General features: G+C 40.6%; 1 protein-coding gene across 2 annotated transcripts in view; it reads left to right on the top strand.

The window, feature by feature from the left end:
* Positions 1-19,272, top strand: part of prex1 (phosphatidylinositol-3,4,5-trisphosphate-dependent Rac exchange factor 1) — a 133,440-nt gene that overhangs the window by 39,926 nt on the left and 74,242 nt on the right. For both annotated transcript variants that reach the window (XM_054770870.1, XM_054770877.1), the window contains exons 5-9: positions 6,383-6,484; positions 6,905-7,066; positions 12,029-12,162; positions 12,346-12,461; positions 15,295-15,444. In XM_054770870.1, coding sequence (XP_054626845.1) covers positions 6,383-6,484; positions 6,905-7,066; positions 12,029-12,162; positions 12,346-12,461; positions 15,295-15,444 — 664 coding nt within the window. The remainder of the gene's footprint in view (positions 1-6,382; positions 6,485-6,904; positions 7,067-12,028; positions 12,163-12,345; positions 12,462-15,294; positions 15,445-19,272) is intronic.

Raw genomic sequence — 19,272 nt, 5'->3', positions numbered from 1 at the left:
GGAAAGGGGGAATTGCACAGTCTGTGTGTTATACAAGTATATAGCCATTCATTTTAAAGTCATTTAGATTCAGTTCAATTCAATGTTAAGTATATACAGCACGTATTTATCCAAAGGCACTTAGGCCTTATACATCAAAGAGACTTTACTGAACTCCACATAACTAAAAACTTTGAGGAAGTAAAAGGGGGGGAAAAAACCCTGAACAGAACCAAGACTCACTTTGGGGCGGCCATCTGCCTCGAACCCATAAGAAATAATGGCAATCTGTTCCAGGGTTTAATTGTGGCCGTCGTGAAACCTGTATAAACTATACAACGTTATTTTTTTTAAACATTTGTAAAAATTATACAATTACGTATATTAAGATACAGTCAATCCTTGTTTATTGTAGTTAATTGGCTCCAGACCCGACCACAATAAATGGATTTCCGTGAAGTAGGATTCAATATTGATACACGGAATATTTTCATAGTTTATTTTTATGACTTTCTAAATACGTTTTTTTACTAATATAAGAGTCATAGAGACATGAAATAACACCCCATAGTCACCTTTCCACTCCTATTATTCTTTGTTTGCACCACATTGCGCAACACTAATGCGCAGGCTACACGATCACTGCCGGGACATAAGAGGTGTCCGCCGCTCATGGCATATAATAGCAAGCGATCGCGCTAACTAGTTGGCCTCCAATTTGTTCTAAACTTAAAGTGTTTTAAATGAGGTAGGGAAGAAGAATAAAGTAAGAAGCTAGAAGCATACCACTTCCACACTGAATGGGAGAAAAACTTTTTTTCACTCCATCATGTCGTACATGCCATAGCTGACTCCATGCAGTGTCAAGGTAATGTAATGTAAGGTAATAATGCAACATTACTGATGCCGAGTGACCAAAATACTACATATGACTTGTCTTTCAATATTTTTTGACTAATAGTAGGCCACAGTCAACAACGAAGAAGCCAGGACAGACACAGTTAAGTTTCTCATTCTTTTTTTCACCACCCTCTTCTGTGAGTGGTATCACAAAAAATAGCACCTCGAAAAAAAATATACAAAAAAGGCAAAGAAAAAGTTTTTCTTGACCTGATGCCTGACAACGGATCCCACGCTTTTTTGTGTAATTTTTCAGGTGGATTTTCTCCTAAAATTTATGTTGAATGTTGAATTATGTCATCCCTGGGGTGTTTGTTAGGTTCTATGATGTAACGTATAAAAAGAGACTACTGCATGTGAAAAAATGAGCACACCCCTTGGGGTGTATTTGTGTAAGCTTCTACTTATGAATCGCTGCACACAAAAGGATGAACATCAGCCACAGTGATGGACATGTCTGCATTGGTGTCCTCAGACTCTGCTTCCTTTATGGAAGGTATGTCATTGGGGTTGAGAAGGGCCTCAAGGGCCTCAAAGTATTCCACCGCCCGACTATATCCTCAGTCGAGGTCAGCAGGCCCACATCCCCACTGTAAACAGTGTGGACTGGCCACTGCTTCCCCCCTCTGAGGCGTCGAATGGTTTGCCAGCAACTCCCACAACCGAGTTTTTGACACGACAACCGCCAAAACCGCGTGTCACTTGGCCTGCCGGTACCTGTCAGCTTCTTCAGGAGCCCCATAAACCATCCACGCTCGATAGGACTCTTTCTCAGCTTTGACGCCAGCCCAAACTTCTGGTGTCCAGCATCAGGTTTGGGGCTTGCCGCTACGATTGTCACCGACCACCTTGTAGCCACAGCTCTGATCGGCCCATTCGGACTCAATATCCCGGTTTTCCCCCGGGATGCAGGCAAAGCTCTGCAGGAGGTGAGGGATGAAGACTCGACAAACGGGAGCCTCTGCCAGACTTTCCCAACACACCCTCAGTACACATTTGGATCTGTCCGGCATCCGCCCTCGCCATCAAGTCCAATTCTTCACCAGGTAGTGATGAGTTGGCAACTCAGCCCCTCTCTTCACCCGCGTGTCCAGAACATGCGGATGCAGGTCTGATGATACTACTACAAAGTCAATCATAGACCTGCGACATCCTTATGTTCGAACATGGTGTTTGTTATGGACAAACTTTGTTTTGCACAGAAGTCCAATAACATTACCCCTCACGGGTTCAGATCGGGGAGGCTGTTCCTCCCAATCATGCCCCTCCAGGTCACACTGTCCTTGCTTACATGGATGTTGAAATCTCTCAATAGAACTACGGAGTCACCAGCAGGGGTGCTTCCAGCACCCCTCTGATAGACTCCAAGAAGGCTGGGCACTCTGAGCTGTTGTTTGGCACGTACGCGCAAGCGCCAGTCAGGACGCTTTTCCCAACCCAAAGGCATAGGCAAGTGATCCTCTCGTTCACCGGGGTTGACTCCAAGACAGAGGCATCGAGCCGGGGGCTAACAATAAGCCCACTCCAGCTCACTGCCTTTCCCCTGCGGCAGCTCCAGAGTAGAACAAAGTCCAGCCCCTCTCGAGGAGTTTGGCTCGAGAACCCAAACTACGGGTCGAAGTGGGGCCAACTATGTCTAGTTGGAATGTGTCAACCTCTCGGACAAGCTTGGAATTTTTCCCCACCAGAGAAGTGACATTCCATGTCCCAAGAACTAGATTTAGCCGCCGAAGACCAGGTAGACCAGGCTGCCCAGGCGCCTGCCTCTGACCGCCACCCAATACGCACTGCACCGGACCCTTAGGCTTGACCCCGCAGGTGGTTGGTCTACCGGGGAAGATCCCGTGTGGCTTCTTTGATTCCCTCATTTCAGTGTTTGTCATAGAATGTTCTGAATCACTCTTTGTCTGGCCCGTCACCTAGGACCTGTTTGACTTCGGAGCCCCTACCAGGCATATAGCCCTAGACAACATAGCTCCTAGGATCACTGGGCCTCCATCACAATAAGGTGGTGATTCACAGAGGAGTAACTAGTACTACAGTCCTGCTAAAAAAGTAATACAATGATGCAGTGATAAACTGACTGCATGTGCTCGATTCCCAAGCTATCATATTGATATCAATGATCATTTTTATGTATTTTTGGAGGTAGACCTGGTTGTTTGTAAGAAGATGACACTTGTTAAAAGTTGCATCAAACTATGCACATGTTTAAAAAATATCAAAAGCATTTTATTAAAATAGTACTACAGTACTGCTAAAATGCTAATAAAACATCACTCCATGAATGTGAACAGAGATGGTCGCTTGGTACATCATGGGAAACCCCCCTGGCAGTGAACGCCTTATGGTAGCTTAACAAAGGGATGATTCAGGATTGGCCCGAGCCAGCCTTAACTATAAGCTTCACCAAAATAGAGGGTTTTAAAATAGACAGGTTTTTAGACAGAATAGACAGAATTTGGAAGACTGGAGAGGAGAGGAGCCTTCTAACTATGAAGGGCTTTGCATCCCATTCTGCTTAGTGAGACTTTTCTTCATAAGCAGTTACAAATATATAGCTGACAGAAGCAGACCTGAAAGTGAGAAATGAAACAGAAGAATTTCTTACTTGTGTGCTTTTCTTTTTCATTGGCCTTTTGAGTCTTTTTTTGTGGAAAAAAAACTGTAAGGAAGCATGGGCACAGTTGCTCATAGATGCAACATAGATGTGATAAATAATTAATCCCGCCATTTATTAGTGATAAGCGCCACCTTGAATAATAATACCGAAAATAATAAAGTCCACGGTATTCTTGCTCATGCACAGGCGACTGTGCACACAATCTAAACATGTCATGATACGATCCCTCTTCCTGGCAGTTGTTAATGATGGCTGTCACCCGACCCGAAATAATCCACACAGTCAACATCCCCGGTACGCTCGCTCACATACACGCACATGCGCATCCAATGTGTCTTACAGTCAATGTATAACTGCAATTTATGTTGCAATGTAATCCGACTAGCTGCATGGTTATTTCTTGTGCCTTATATCCTCCATTATCCTTATTGTCATAGTAATAGATCTTTAATATGTATCCATATTGCTGATATCTTTGACAACAAGCACTCTTTTCTATCCTGGTCCTCCATTTGGCTTGATGAAGATTTTACCGTTGGTGCTCCAAATGCTTTGTATCTTTCCCTGCTTCCTCAAGTCTCACGCTTTCTTGGCGATGTTGGCATTGCGTTTTGTCAGATGCTCATTCATGTATGCGTTTGTGCCCCTCAGCTTCTTTTGTTTCAGCAGTGTAGTTTTGAATTCCCTGTTGATGAACTTAACAATGACAGGTGTGGGTGTGGTGTTGTTTCTGCCATATAGTGGGATGCAAGTGTCGACTCTGTTGATATCTACATCCACCTCCTTTGGCTTCCTACAATCTGTTACTTTGTTGAAGGAACATCTCTTGACCTGGGTGTAATTCGCAGCCCTGTGAGGATCACATCGTTCATTCCTGCATTCTGATCCATCTCGTCAATTAAGTTTTTCATTTGCTTAGTGATATTTTCCTTTGATTCTTTCTCTTCCTCAAGGGTGGTGCGAAAGGCAGCATTATCCTTCAGTAGTGCCTTGATATCATCCTGTAGAATGTTGATATCATTGCATAATGCTCTATTTTCTTTCATAGGGTTTATAGCCTCCTTAAGAGCAGCACGCAAGGCAGCATTATCTTCAAATAATGCCCTGATATCATCCTGCAGAACCCTAACATTCTTGCATAATGCTCTATTTTCTTCTATAGGGTTTTTACCTGCTGTAACAGCAGCACGCAAGGCAGCATTGTCTTCCAATAATTCTTTAATATCGTCCTGCAAAACCTTAATATCATTGCATAATGCTCTGTTTTCTTCTATGGGGTTTTTAACCTCCTTAAGAGGTCAGCGTTTTCATCTTGCAACGCCTTGATTTCTTCCTATCCTTGCTCAGTGCTCTATTTGCTTCCATAATGTTGGTGACATCATTATGGACATCCATGATCATTTCACAGAAGCGATTGTATCTAAAGGTAGTATCTGCTTTCAGAAGGGATATATCCATCCTTATGTTTATAGAATCTTGCACTCTTTGTGATTGCAGACTCTCAATTCCTCTCACTATTTGTTCTACAGTACGCTCTTGTATCTCATTCATCTCCTTCATCCGAGGCTTGTGATATCAAATCTTGAGAAAATCTTTGAATCCTGGAATTGTTTTGTTTTTTATGTGAGGTGGTGTTCTCCTTCTCCGACAGCCTGACTGACCTTATTTCTGATTTTGAGTCCGTAATTTAAGGGCCAGTATCATTTTGCTTTGTTTGGCACTGCTTTGAACTTCAGCAGTTTGCCAGTTATCTTGAATTGCTAGCAGCTATCAACACTTGTAACTAACTTATTTCAAGGAATCTGTACCTCTCGCCTATCTAAGTTAAAATTGGGGGAGTCATCAAGCAGTGCTGATCTTGTGTTCGTGAAGTGTAGTCACGAAAGCACCAAAACAGTTCAAATTTGCAGTATCTTCAACAGAGCTTCGGCAAGAAAACAAAGTAACAACGCAAAACATTTTGTTAGTAATAAAATATTTTCCTGGCAGTTTGTAAACACTGCCTAAACATGTAACAATTTGTATGTAAACAAAAAAAAAAACATGTTGAAAGTGTGCTGCAGCTCTGGCTTTGCTCCCAGACATAACTGCTATGCGCCTTGTGGTGCTGTAACACATTGTTCTGACTTGAAATGAAAACAACGGGCAATTAAAGGTCATTGCTAAAGAAAAAAATGCAAGCAAATACAGACGAGTGCGTATTTACGTAGTTGATATGAGAGCAATGCTGCTTTCAAGGATGCTTGGAAATATCCAACTTGTAGCCTATGAGGTCCAACCAACCACACTGCATGCCATTCAAACATAAACAAAAACATTGCTGACAAATGAGTTAAGATACAAATCATGAACCCAGCACTGAAATCAGGATGATGCTCAAAAATCAAAGTAGAAAAATGAGTACATTACACACTGATTCGACAATTCATAATGTGTCTCAGTGCCTGTATGCACTCCCTAAAATAGACTTCTGCATTTGTGGAAACCTAGAGTAAATCATGAACGAAGGCTGGAATCATCAGTGGACTCAAAATCAATGTGGAAATAGGACACGACAGACTGATCCAGCAATTCTCAATGTGGCTCAGTAGTGTGTTAGGCCTTCATATGCCTGCATGCACTCTCTAAAACTCTTGTCAACATTCAAAGTGTTCTGTTCATACTGGTGTATTTTTTTCCAGCAATACAAGCATCTCAAAGTGTGATATCCTGTGCTGAGAATTACTATATCTGGCCATTAAAGGCTAGATTTAGGCATACTTTCGAACAATTAAGATAGGAGAAACATGTAATAACGAGACCACCTGCCATCACCTGTTTTAACACTTCATCTATTGTGATGTTCATTGGCTCTTATTGTTCATATTGCCTTTTCTTCAGCACTGTATGCTACTGGGAGGCAAGAAAAGCACAGATATTCCCCTGGAGGGCTACCTTCTCACTCCCATCCAGAGGATCTGCAAGTATCCTCTGCTACTCAAGGTAATAGTCATTCAAACTCAGAGTTTCAGATCGTGATGTTACTTTGTTCAACCCTACCAATGAACTTTTTTTCATGCGCAGACATTCTTGACGGTAAGATATTTGTATGCATTGACATTTTAGAGCACCACATTATCTGCGCCCGGTATTACTTTCAGTTGCGTAGCTAAGGAGTTAAATAAAATGTCATTGTGAAAAGTTGTAGCACAAGCTGTAATACATTGTTTGCTTGAATGTAATACAGTCCTCCCTTGCCACATTGCAGTTTGAAGTTCACGACTTCACTCTATCCGTTTTTCAAAAAAATATATTAACTATTAAATGTAATAAATTTAAAATATTTCTTCAGGGTCAAAAACTGTAACATCAAGCCAAGTTTTAGCCTGATGAAATTTCAAATGTTGAATGTCATCCCTTCAGGAGCTGCTGAAGCGTACCCCAAAGAAGCATGCCGACTACCCCGCCGTGGAGGAGGCTCTGCAGGCCATGAAGGCTGTCTGCTCCAACATCAATGAGACCAAGCGTCAGATGGAGAAACTGGAAGCGCTGGAACAGCTGCAGTCTCACATTGAAGGCTGGGAGGTGAGAGGCTTGAGTGAAAGTGTGGCAGATGGCAGTGTCTGCATTTGAAGTATCACGAGTAGTCTGCATCCAGTAGATTTGTCTACCTCTGCATACACTTTAAAATGTAAATGAAGCGACTCATCGGTTGTTGCTGTGAAAGTCATCTGTGCTGTTTAAAGGTTCTGTTTACAATTAACTTATGAGCGCTATCATTGCTGGCTAAGTAGTTTGCTCCTTACCGCTATTATAGCATTGGTTCTCTTGCTGCCGTGTTACGCAATATGCTTCTTAAGTGACCATGTTGCGAAACAAAGCTGCTTTCCATTTTGTCATGCACTGCAAATCGTAGTTAAAGTTAACAGAAATAAGTTGTTATGTATTTTGCAACATATTTGGTCATTTGAAGTTGACAAATGGCTTGATAAAATATTTTGTTGTCCAAAATAACATCTGCATACACACCTACAGTACCTCTGCATTCGCTTTAAACGTCAGTCACGCTGCTCAGCCGTTGGTGTAAAAGTCATGTGCGTTACACTTTTCATGCTGTTGTTTACAACAAACTCATCAGTGCTATTAATGCTGGATGAACAGAGTGTTCATTACCGCTATTACAACACTGGTTCTGGTGCTGATGTTTTGTGCAAAACTGTATACTTGTTAATAACAGTGACTGAAACATCACCGCCGATGAAAATGCATACAAGCATAATAAATAATATCAATATATACAGTATATACCTGAAATTGCGGTAATGCATAAAAAACTAAACCGAATGCAGCATATTTTGCGTCCGTCGTAAAGAGTTAATGTCCACTGCAGCCAGCACCCTGCAGCAGGGGCCACAGACAGGGCTTGGGAGCCGAATGAAGGCTCCGGTGCATTTTTCACGCCTCCCTCACCCACCACAACAGAGGCCTTGTCTTCGGAGGCACCACAGGGACAATCCACCTACACAGGGTGCCAAGGGGGATGCCAACAGGCACTCTGCCCAATCAAAGGAGATGGAGGATGCTGAGCCTCACACAAGCGCTAAAGGAGGGTTGGCTACTTCTATGAGGGGACCTTTGGAGGGAACAGAGGCAGAAAGCGGAAAGGATGGATCCAAAGAGTGGGCCTCACTCGGACATCTCATCACTGTTTGGTTGCCAAAAAACAAACCATCTCCCTATTTCCCCTCCGCAAAAATGTCAACATTTGACCATGGTCATAGTTCAACATAACAATGGAAAACCAAAAGATTGTTATTTAGGGCAGAGTATGTAGACTTTGAAAAACCTTCAATTTGCAGTGTAGACGTACCCTCTCATACTGTACTGCACTCATTCATCACTTCATAACACAGCATTCAGCCGTGACTCTGTAAGCTGAACTGCTGCTCATAAACAGGTCAAAATTTGTCAAAACATGCACCCCTACTGTGTTCCCTGTGCTATTATTTTTCTGACAAAAACACAGCATGTTGTCGCTATTGTTAAACCCTGTAAGTCGGACTGACTTGAAATTTGTCACACACGCTCTACAAAACACCCACTGTAACTTTAGGGTTTTTAGACGAATGGCCACAAATTTTGTTACACACCTTTAGGGGACTGACAAGCACATGTGTGTCAAATTTGGTTGAAAACTTGGTCGCCATCAAGCAAAAATATCATTGCAGGGGCAACTATTTGTCCATTAGTCATTGACAATTTGTCTAATGATTATACAACTTTGAGAATATCCTTATTACATGTATGCTAGCATGTCTTCCAACGCATTTTGAGCAGAACCCATAGGCGGCGCCACAAATGTCATATGTGAATACTGTACTCCTTTTAAAAAAAGAGGGCGTTTTTCCATGTCACTGTTCTGCATAATAAGCACAGAATTCAGGGGACAAAGTCAAACCACCAATTTTCTGGCCTAAGTGCTACAATCAGAGCAATAATAAAGGCTGGAGGCTGTCTGTGTGTAAGGGTACGCCATAATGACGTAATAAGAGTGTAAGATTTAACAACTGAGACTGAGTTCTCCCACCCTGTTGTGCTGAAAGCAATTGTCAACATATTTGAAGTGTTTTGTATGCCACAACAGATTGTCTGGCGTAAAATCTTCTGTTGCTGGCAGCTTTGATACGGCAGTTGGGTGGCATCTCTATCTGGTTCGGTAAAAATTTAAAAAGAGCACACTTTGTGCCTTTGTTGTGGTTTGCTAAGCATTGTCATGAGACCAAAGGCTGTGAAATAAAGAACACGAGTAGAAAGTAAGGACATGATAGGACAGCTTTTGTGACATTCAAGTATAATGTGCCATAACTCAAACATCCATCCATCCATCTTCTATGCCGCTTATCCTCACTAGGGTAGCGGGTATGCTGGAGCCTATCCCAGCTGACTTTGGGCGAGAGGTGGGTTACACCCTGGACTGGTCGCCAGCCAATCAAAGATAACTCAAATATTCTAAACCAAAATTCAGTCTGCCCGTTTGAATACATAGAATATTTTTATATTGAGACATAGTTATTACCAGCTTGGATTTCACCAGAAGCTTCTAAAATGTACTTTTAAAGAACGCTGTCACGCTATCACTTACAACATGTTTTCTTTTACATATTTGTCATTTCTCCATGTTTTTTGCTGTCATTTAACACTGGTCTCAGTCTTTGGCATCCACATTTGAGCCCGAGTGAACCAAACCATACCAGATTTTACTTGCAAGTGGACTGAGACCGCTTTCTCAAGCCACTTGGTCCACTTGTTCGGAGTTTGGGTGATGGTCCAGTAGAACAGCACTTCAAATAAAAGTTTTTGATTGTTTTTTTTTTTTTTTAATAAAAAATTACACATTTTTTGGTGTGGTCCTTTTAATAAGAAGGAAAAAAAAAAACTTTCAGGCTCTTCACCTGCAGCCTTAATGGAACACTGATCCACTTGCACCCAATCAGATACATTACACGCACACAAACACACACGCATACAGTCATATAAGCAGCTTAAGTCAGTTGCAGTTAACGTGAGGTTAAATCGATTGTAGCCTGATATGCAAACCCCCATGCTGAGGTCCAGCTCTCATTGTGTCTATGAACTTGGTCGTGAAAACCATCCATCATAAGAACATCCCCCATGGGACTCCATTATATGGACACTTGAGCATGGGTGAGGTCCCAGTTATTGTGGGGAGTGGGGGGTTTCCACAGTGTCTAAACATGAAAGACCACAGTGCGGTCCAGGTCTGATGTATGTATGTCTCTATGTCTGTGAGAGAGGGAGAGGTTGGGGTGGTGCCCACACTTGGCCGTATTTTGTTCCAGATGATTGAGAGTGCAGTGAGACGTTTTACACTGACTAATAAGATGTCTTTCATTTTCAGTAAACATAGTTGTGAGTAAGAATGGTTTATCTTTAATTTTTTTTTATTTTATTTTGTTTATGTTAGGAAATAACGACATTCTTACTCATACTAGTACTACTCCTACTAATAGGGAGAAAGAACAGCAATACATTCCAATGGAGATTGAAAATTAAAATGAAAACCAAATTGAAAAATATGAACATAATGCTTTTGCCATATACAGTGTTTAGTATTTTTAATGCATTATTTTTCTTAGCAAATAATAGCAACAGTACTAATAACTGAGTATTAGGAGTACTAAGAAAGGCAGGGAAAAAACCATAAAGCAACAATAAAAAAACACAGCAACAATGTCAATGGAGAGAAAAATAAAAAATTCAAATTAAACAAAATTTGTAAATATGGACATTAATGATGATTTAGATTTTTTTTAATCCTGTCCTGTCCAGCCAATGGGGCAAATTGTGATTTTGATTTTGAATAATTATATATTTTTTGTGTATTTGTATTTAGTATTTTTATATCTTTTTTAGCTTAGAAAATAACTATTATTTTTTTTAATAATGTATATATTTTTTAAATAATATTTTAATATATTAATATTAATATTTTATTTAATGCCAGTTTTGTCAACATTTTTACATTCTAATGTACAGTATGCATTGTCATGCAGGATATTGCCTTCTATACAGCACTTTTATGTGATGATACTGATTGATGCCCTGGTACATTTAGGGTCCATGCAGCGTGCAGAATAGAAAGCTTTGTCTTTATTTCCCCACTACCCCCTACTTAAAGGAGATTTACGTTTCCCATATGAAAAAATACAGAGCAAGGTAACCCCCCACTTACTGTGGTGTATTTAGTGCCTTCCTTTACAGCTGCTGCCTGATGACAACACTAAGTGCAGGAGAGTTATGGATTAGTGAGTTAGCAATGTAAGGCTAGGGAATGGGATGTGTTTATTTTGCAATCTTTCAATTATAGACCCCATATTCTACTATTTTAACAATTTTAATGACGTCTCCAATGATACACAATGTTTATAGGAAGAGTTTGTCCAATATCTAGCCTTGATGCTGGAATTTAGACAGTTTAAACGTGCCTTTAGTAAGCCATACTGAGAACATGGCTTTTTTTGTGTCTGTAGCTTTAATGCTAATGAGCTGTCCCTAAGAAGCACTATTGTGCACGTTCTCCACTTTTTACACATGCACTGCAACTCTGCACTTGTCCAACATAATAGGTGTCATATATCACAGAATTAAGGAGATTTACATTACGATGTGGGACAGGAGGATGCAAACGTTAGCAACACTGGCATAGCTATGTGAGCTACAGTGCTAACATCACCCTCACATTTTAACAAGTTCATGCTAGTTTAGGCTACTCATTGAAGAAAACCCAGTATAGCTGACTGACAGGTAGCTTTTTTAAAGATGTGTAGCAAAGCCTGTGTTTTTACAAAGGTGTTGTGCAAACCCGGGGCTTTAAAAGTGAGCACTTGAACACGTCTTCACTCAAAAGTGGAGCAAGCAAGTGATGGAGAATTTCGATTTTTTTCTCATGTTTAGGCTCTATTAACACATTTTACTGTTAGAACATAATTTTGTATAACAAGGGACTTCTATGATTTTTTTCTTCAGGGTACCAACTTAACAGATATCTGCTCAGAGTTGCTGCTTCATGGAAATCTCCTCAAAATCTCAGCAGGAAACATTCAAGAGCGCGTCTTCTTCCTGTTTGATAACCTTTTGGTCTACTGTAAAAGGAAGTCCAGGTAAGAAACAATCAGAAACTCCACAGACACTTACTGTGGGTACCTGGAGGGTACATACATAACTTGGAAAATCTGAGCAAATTCCCAAAACACCTCCATGACTATGAGTGAGTGTTTCACCGCTACCAGTCGGATGTTTTTCCGAGCTGAGTGTAAACCATGCTGCTGTCTCATTTCCTAAAGGGTTTCTGGAAAGAAGTCCACTAAGAGGACCAAGTCTATCAACGGCCCCCTTTATGTGTTCAGGGGAAGAATCAACACGGAGGTGATGGAGGTGGAAAATGTGGAGGATGGAACAGGTATGTGTTTGCTCAGTAATATAACATTTTTTTAAAGGCTTGCAAGTTTTTCTTCACAGTTTCTGTTTTCTCTGTGCACAGAACAATACATTTTGGCATGTTTTACCGATAAATCATTATCCCTTGCGTACTTGTCTCTATCACGGAACTAAGCCTCTTTAAGACCAAATTGGACGCAAAATTGGCACAGATCCTCTGATAAATAGCTATGCTATGCCAGCCTCATGTGGTTGTCGAACTACGCGACAAGTATGTTAAAAAGACTGAACCAAGAGTCTTTATCAAGACGGTGCATGACATGCTGTTTACGGCTATGCCTTGCTAAACTCAGGCAGAGGTCAAAATACAATATTGGGTGCAACATTTTTGCAAATATTTTGACAAATAGTTGTGCTGTGCGGGCATTACGTAGTCAAACTATGGAATGAGTAGATGAAAATGGAACAAGACAGTGCATGATAATACTCTGAAAAATAGCTATGCTCCGCTGGCTTCACACAGCTGAAATATGGAAGTAGATGCAAAACGGAACTTCTTCAATCAAGACAGTGCATGACATGTTTCTTGCTGTTATGCCTTGTTTTCTTTCTAAAGTCAGAATGAATAAAAAGACAACATTGGACATTGACTTGTGATCTTTGAACTCCGGAAGGAGTAGATCAGAGTTGGGCTGACGTTTGACAGTGCATGAAATGTTGTTCAGCTTGGTCACAGGTGTAATGGTAAACACTGTAAAATAGGATAAATACATTTTGAAACTGTATAATAACAGTCTGAAATTGTATTGCAGTTACTGATAAGGCATAACTCGTTTAGTCTTTGGTTGTGCTTTGATGTCTGTCTTAATTCGACACAGTGCATGTTGTGCTGCTTGCTGCTGTGCCCCGACTTGATTTGCTATCTCTGTTTATGAATTTCTAAGACTGTTAGATTTGTGAATCTGTTGCCAGCTGACTGTTTGGGTGGGGTGTTGCCTTTTCAGTTTCAAACAGGAAGTAGCACACAACCTCGTGCGGAGTACATTTTTTTGTTGGGTTTTGATGTCAAAGATTCAGTTGGAGGTGTGGCTCCAGGTCCGAGGTGCAAAAGCGCCAAAATGCACGTAAATGTTGTGCCAACGCCTCGTCTGTGGGCTGGATGTGGTTCAGCTATCGGTATGCTCCAGGCGACAATGCTTTTTGTATGTGTGTGCATGCGCGTGTGTGTGTGTGTGAGTGTGTGTGTGTTAGTAGAGAAACACTGTCTTCCTCTAGCTCACGTTTCCTCTTTTCGGTGTATGCCAGAATATTTTGCAATTTCACAACCGCAAAGACAAAAGCATAATTCTCCAGTGTTTTGACTATTGCCGCATAACTGCTACGATATGAATTGTGTTAATAGTTGTGGCTTAATACATACCAGATACGTTTATAACTTTAAGGCTGTATATTCTAGTAGCTACTCAGGTAAAAATGTCCTTCAGAGCTCCTAAAGATGACCAGATGTCAGCGTGTCCATTGAGCCCACCAGAAGCAGAAACACCCTCCCACTATGTGTGCACTGGAAAACTACCAGAGCTTCTCTCACTGGGGCTTCAAGTATCACAAGTATTTATGTGACCTTTGGACCACAAGGTTAATGTAGCCCATTACCAGAGGACATTCATTATTTAGGAGCTGCCCACCTGCAGCTGAGTGCTGGATAGAATTAGAACAGGGGGTCAGATGCAAGGTAAATAATGGAAGGTGAATTAGTCCATTCCAGGCATTCAGGCAATGTTTTAAATCAGTAGTTCTCAACTGGTTTGGCAGCGCGACTCACCATCACCGCCCACTGACAAGCGGCAACCCAAATTGTGTAATTTTTTTCAACTCAAACTTCTCAAATATCTTAAATTTAAATGGACTGTTTGCAACACAACGTGAGCTGCAGCGGTGAGATGTTGTGCTCTCTTTATGGCGTGCTGTCCTCCAGCGATATCTGCAACTGTGTGTCGGACGGAGGGCATGTGAAATCCCCACTCAATTTCTTTCCCCTACTACTCGAGTGGGACAAAGTCACCCATAAACATGGCACGGACCCTGTTGCAACGTAGCAAGCAAATAGCACAGATAAGAACACGAGGTGCATTCACGGACATCAGGTCATGTATACATTTTCTAGCCAGGCATAGACTCGTGACCTACTTTTGGGTCCTGACCCACCAGTTGAGAATCACACAAGTTAACCACTGCATTATAAAACAAAACTAATAGCATTATTATACCATTATTTAATGGTATAATATATAATTTAATGGTTTTATTTACTATTGTTTATAATCGTATTTTCTTTTTTAATTGACATATATTTATGGACTGCGATTGGCTGGTGACCAGTCCAAGGTGTACCCTGACTCTCGCCCAAAGTCAGCTAGTATAGGCTCCAGCATACCCCTGCAACCCTAGTGAGATTTATGGATTTATTATGTACTGAGGTCTCTCAGGTGGTGCTAATTCATGACTAATGTGTCTTTCACCTGGAATGTTAGTATCATGTCCTGTGGCGGTGACCTTGATTGAATACAACTAAAACAAAGTAAAACTACTCACGTTTTGAGGATGTTTGACGGACAGGTAATGAAGATGGAACAGGAAGTTGTATATATTTTATTCATCCATTCAAAATTTCGTTTAGAGCTGTTAAAGTTAACATGTTAATAACGCTTTAATGGAAGTTTCCTTTAATGGCACTACTTTTTTTGACGCACGTCGGCCCACACCGTAGTTTGAGGAAACGCAGCGGGAACAAATATTGAACAGAAATGGAGAAAGTGGACTATTTTCCCTTGATGTTTTTGTATTTTTCCCTGCAGCTGACTATCACAGTAACAACTATACGGTGACAAACGGCTGGAAGATCCACAACACGGCTAAAAACAAGTGGTTCGTCTGCATGGCCAAAACAGCAGAGGACAAGCAGAAGTGGCTGGATGCCATCTTGAGAGAGCGAGAGCAGCGAGAGAGTGAGTAAACTTTTATTTTTTCCATCTTGGGTCTATGAAGTACTGTGGCCGACAGAGGCAAATGCGCAGCAACATTCACATGCTCCAAACACAGAAATGATCCGAAACCAAAAACCCACAAACACTATGAAACCGATTAAATGCTGCAAATTAAATGCTGGATTCACTTAAACACAACATTGTCTTGTTGCATGTGTTTTATGGTGTTTTTGTGTTTTTGGCTTTGGATAATTTCAGTGGAGCGTTTGGACGTTGCTACACGTTTGCCTCTCTTGGCTACTATAATTTACCGTAAATTCCTGTGTAAGCCGCACCCACTAAATTTAGAGGAAAAATCAGATGTGTACATATATAAGCCTCAATGGTGTATAAGCCACACGTGTCCACGTCATAAAATGTCATGTTGTGGCACGCACGTGTCCGTGAGGACCGGGCAGCTCTTTATTTGACAGGAGCCAATCATGAGCTATGAAAAAACTCCCGAGGAAAAAAAAAACATTTAAAAGTTTTCCCATAATGTATTTTGTTTGAGCAAAGCATTTAATTAGAGGACAACCAACATAGAAAATGGTAGTTGGAGCTGCAGTGCTGTCTCTGTCCACCAGAGGAGCCCAGAGCTCAGAGGAAGGCTGACTGACGTCATTGCAGCACCCCAATGAATGCGTTGCTCAGACGCAATGCATTATGGGAAAACTTTAAAATGCTTGTTTTTTTTCATTTTAAACTCGTATTAGTACTTCAAAATATAAATTAGATATACCTTTTGAGTGTTGTGTGATGAGTTTAGTGTTGTTTGTCAGATGACATTGTCAGACAGTTATATTCTTATACTGTTATATATAATGACCTCCTGCAACCTCCTTTTTTTTTTCTTTTTTTTCCCCTGTCCAGCCATTAGGGCAGATCAATATTGTTGATCTAAATGCCCTTACGTGCTCAACAGATTTGCTCTGCCAGGGAAAAGTGTGAGATACACTTTCCCTCTTATACAGAATTTATTTAACTTAGATTTTTTTGTTGTGATGCAAATTTGGAGCGGCCAGACCGGAGCAGGAGTGGATAGAGAAGAAGAGAGAAGAAAACAGAGGAGGGAGGGCAGGGACAAGACGGGGACAGTAAAGAGAGAGACAAGGACAACAGCAGCAACAATTGCGACAACAATTGCGATTTCCATTGGGTTGACAAGCTTGTTGTGAGTGCTCTGATAGCTCGTGATTGACTCCTGCAAAAGAAAGAGCTCCCGTTTCCTCACTGACTAACGAGCAGCACAGCAGTTCAACAATTAGTAGTAGTTCTGAAGTAAAGGAGATACCACAAGATTGGAATTTAGCCATAAATTAGTCGCACCGCTGTATAAGCCGCAGGGTTTGAAATTTAAGAAAAAAGTAGCAGCTTATACACCGGAATTTATGGTAGGTATGCTTGGATGAGTTCGGTGTGGACGAAATGAGCCCTTTCTCGGGCCCAACATCCGTGACAAATGGACACAGACTTTGACATCTTGTGTTGGGACTGCAGACTGCAGACTCCTTATTTTGTTACATTTTCACTTCCTCTTGGTGCCAAATCCATCCAGTGCTTTACTGTATTTTCTACAGTTTTTTTTTTAACTTTCATTTTTTAAAAAAGTACGTTCATTTTATGGGGATTCATGACTGGGCGTGTCTTTGACCGGAAATAACAGTGTTGTGACTTGAACTAAAAAAAAGTAAGACTACTCATACTGTGAAGATGTTAGACATGTTTGACCTGCCAAAGGTCCCAAAATGTTTGGTATTAATTTAAATTTTAGATGTATATATTTATTCAGTTTTAATATTTGTTTCAAGTTATTTATCTATGTATCCATTGTGAGAGTGGATGGTTGGATGTCTTCACACTCCTGATCAAATTTTAAGACTAGTTGAATTTTTTTTATTTTGCACTGTTGGATCTTAAGGAGGTTGTAAGTAGAGATTCAAAATACAAAAAGAAGAAATGGGAGTGAGACAAAAAAAAAATTTAGTAAACAATTTATTGCAAACAACCATTAAAGTGAAATAGGCCGTACATCTGCTGATCAAAGGTTTAAGACCATAGCTAAAACAAAAACACTGAATGCCCCCTAAAATAGAAATAAAATGTTCAAAAAAGGATTCTATGATGATTACCTACGCCATTCTTGTTGATCACCTCAAAAATTGGTTTGGGCATATTTGATGCCAGTGTTTCCAGGAGGTTCGTGGGAATGTTGCTCCAGATGGTGAAGATGGCCTCATGGAGGGCATCCACTGTCTGGAACTGATGTCCATTTTTGGAAGCTTTACTTGCCATCCATCCCCAAATGTTTTCAATAGGATTTAGATCAGGGGAACACGCAGGATGGTCCAAAAGAGTGAGGTTATTCCTCTGGAAAAAGTCCTTAGTCAGGTGGCCATTGTGAACTGCAGCGTTGTCCTGTTGAAAAAAAAACAGTTATTACCACACAGACAAGGGCCTTCAGTCATGAGGGATGCCCCCTGCAACATCTCCACATAGCCAGTTGCCGTTTGACACCCCTGCACAACCTGAAGCCCCATTGTTCCATTGAAGGAAAAGGCACCCCAGATCATGATGGCACCTCCTTCACTGTGCCGTGTGAAAAACATCTCAGCTGGGATCTCCTTGTCATGCCAGTAACTTTGGAAATGATCAGGACTGTCAACGTTCCTTTTTTTTCTCATCAGCGAATAAAACTTTCTTCTATCTTTCAATGTCTCATGTTTGGTGCTCTCACGCAATTTACCACTGGTAATTTACAATTACAATTACAATTTGGTGGCGTTGAAGGAGACGATTTATTTGTTCTTATAAAGACACTTTTTCTTCTTAAAAGCCTTTTCTTGTAGATGCCATCTGAGGCACTCGGCACCAGTAACAACCTTAATTTGGGCCGAGGATGGTCCCGTGTCTTAAGGGAAAGCCAATCGTATTGTCCGGCTCAGGGTCTGTAACCCTCAGGACCTTTTAAGAAGTTTAAAATGACTGTCTTACTGTGTCCAACCTCAGCAGCAATGGCGTACCGCGAGAAGCCTTCCTTATTAAGCTCAACAATCTGACCGCCTCCAAAGAAATAGTTTTTTACCTTTGCCATCAAGAGATCACATTTAATCCACATTTTTGCCAAGATGTTGCTTTCAAAGGCTGTGGTCTTTAATGTTTGATCAGCTGATAAACAGCCTATTTCACTTTAATGCTTGTTTGCCATACATTGCTTACTCAATTTTTTTTTGTTGTTGTTTCTTTTTTGCATTTTAAACCTCTACTTACAGCAGATCCAACAGTGTAAAATGTAAATTTTTGCAATTTTTCAACTGGTCTTAAAATGTTGCTGTCCGTGACAGACAAGGCTCTAGCTCACCCATTACCCTAATGAGGACAAGTGGTATAGAAAATGAAAATGAATGGATGTATCCAATTATTGATGTGCACTGAGGCTCCCTGAAGTGGCGCTAATAATTCATGATATGTCTTTTACCTGGAACAATAATGTTGTGTCCTGCAATGATTTAGAGTAAATAAAACTAATATAAAGTCAAACTACTTCAAAGACGTCTGATAGATGCAACCTAAAAGGAAGGGGGGAGACTCTACTGCTTTATTTATTTATTTTAATTATTTCTTTACAGTTGCACTTCCTGTATGTATAATAATCTGATTTCTCATTAATTAGAGGGAGTTTGTCTATATTTAGACATTTTTGTGTCTGTGGTCCTCAGAATTTATATGATTTTTATCAAATATAGTTGTTAGTTGTTTTTTATTATTATTATTTTAAATGGAGTGTGGAAAAATCACATTTAATGTTAA

The sequence above is a fragment of the Dunckerocampus dactyliophorus genome, chromosome 1 (assembly GCF_027744805.1).
Source record: "Dunckerocampus dactyliophorus isolate RoL2022-P2 chromosome 1, RoL_Ddac_1.1, whole genome shotgun sequence".
NCBI classification, from domain to species: domain Eukaryota; kingdom Metazoa; phylum Chordata; class Actinopteri; order Syngnathiformes; family Syngnathidae; genus Dunckerocampus; species Dunckerocampus dactyliophorus.
Note: the sequence above shows the minus strand (reverse complement) of the source record. Positions and strands in the feature narration are given on the sequence as shown.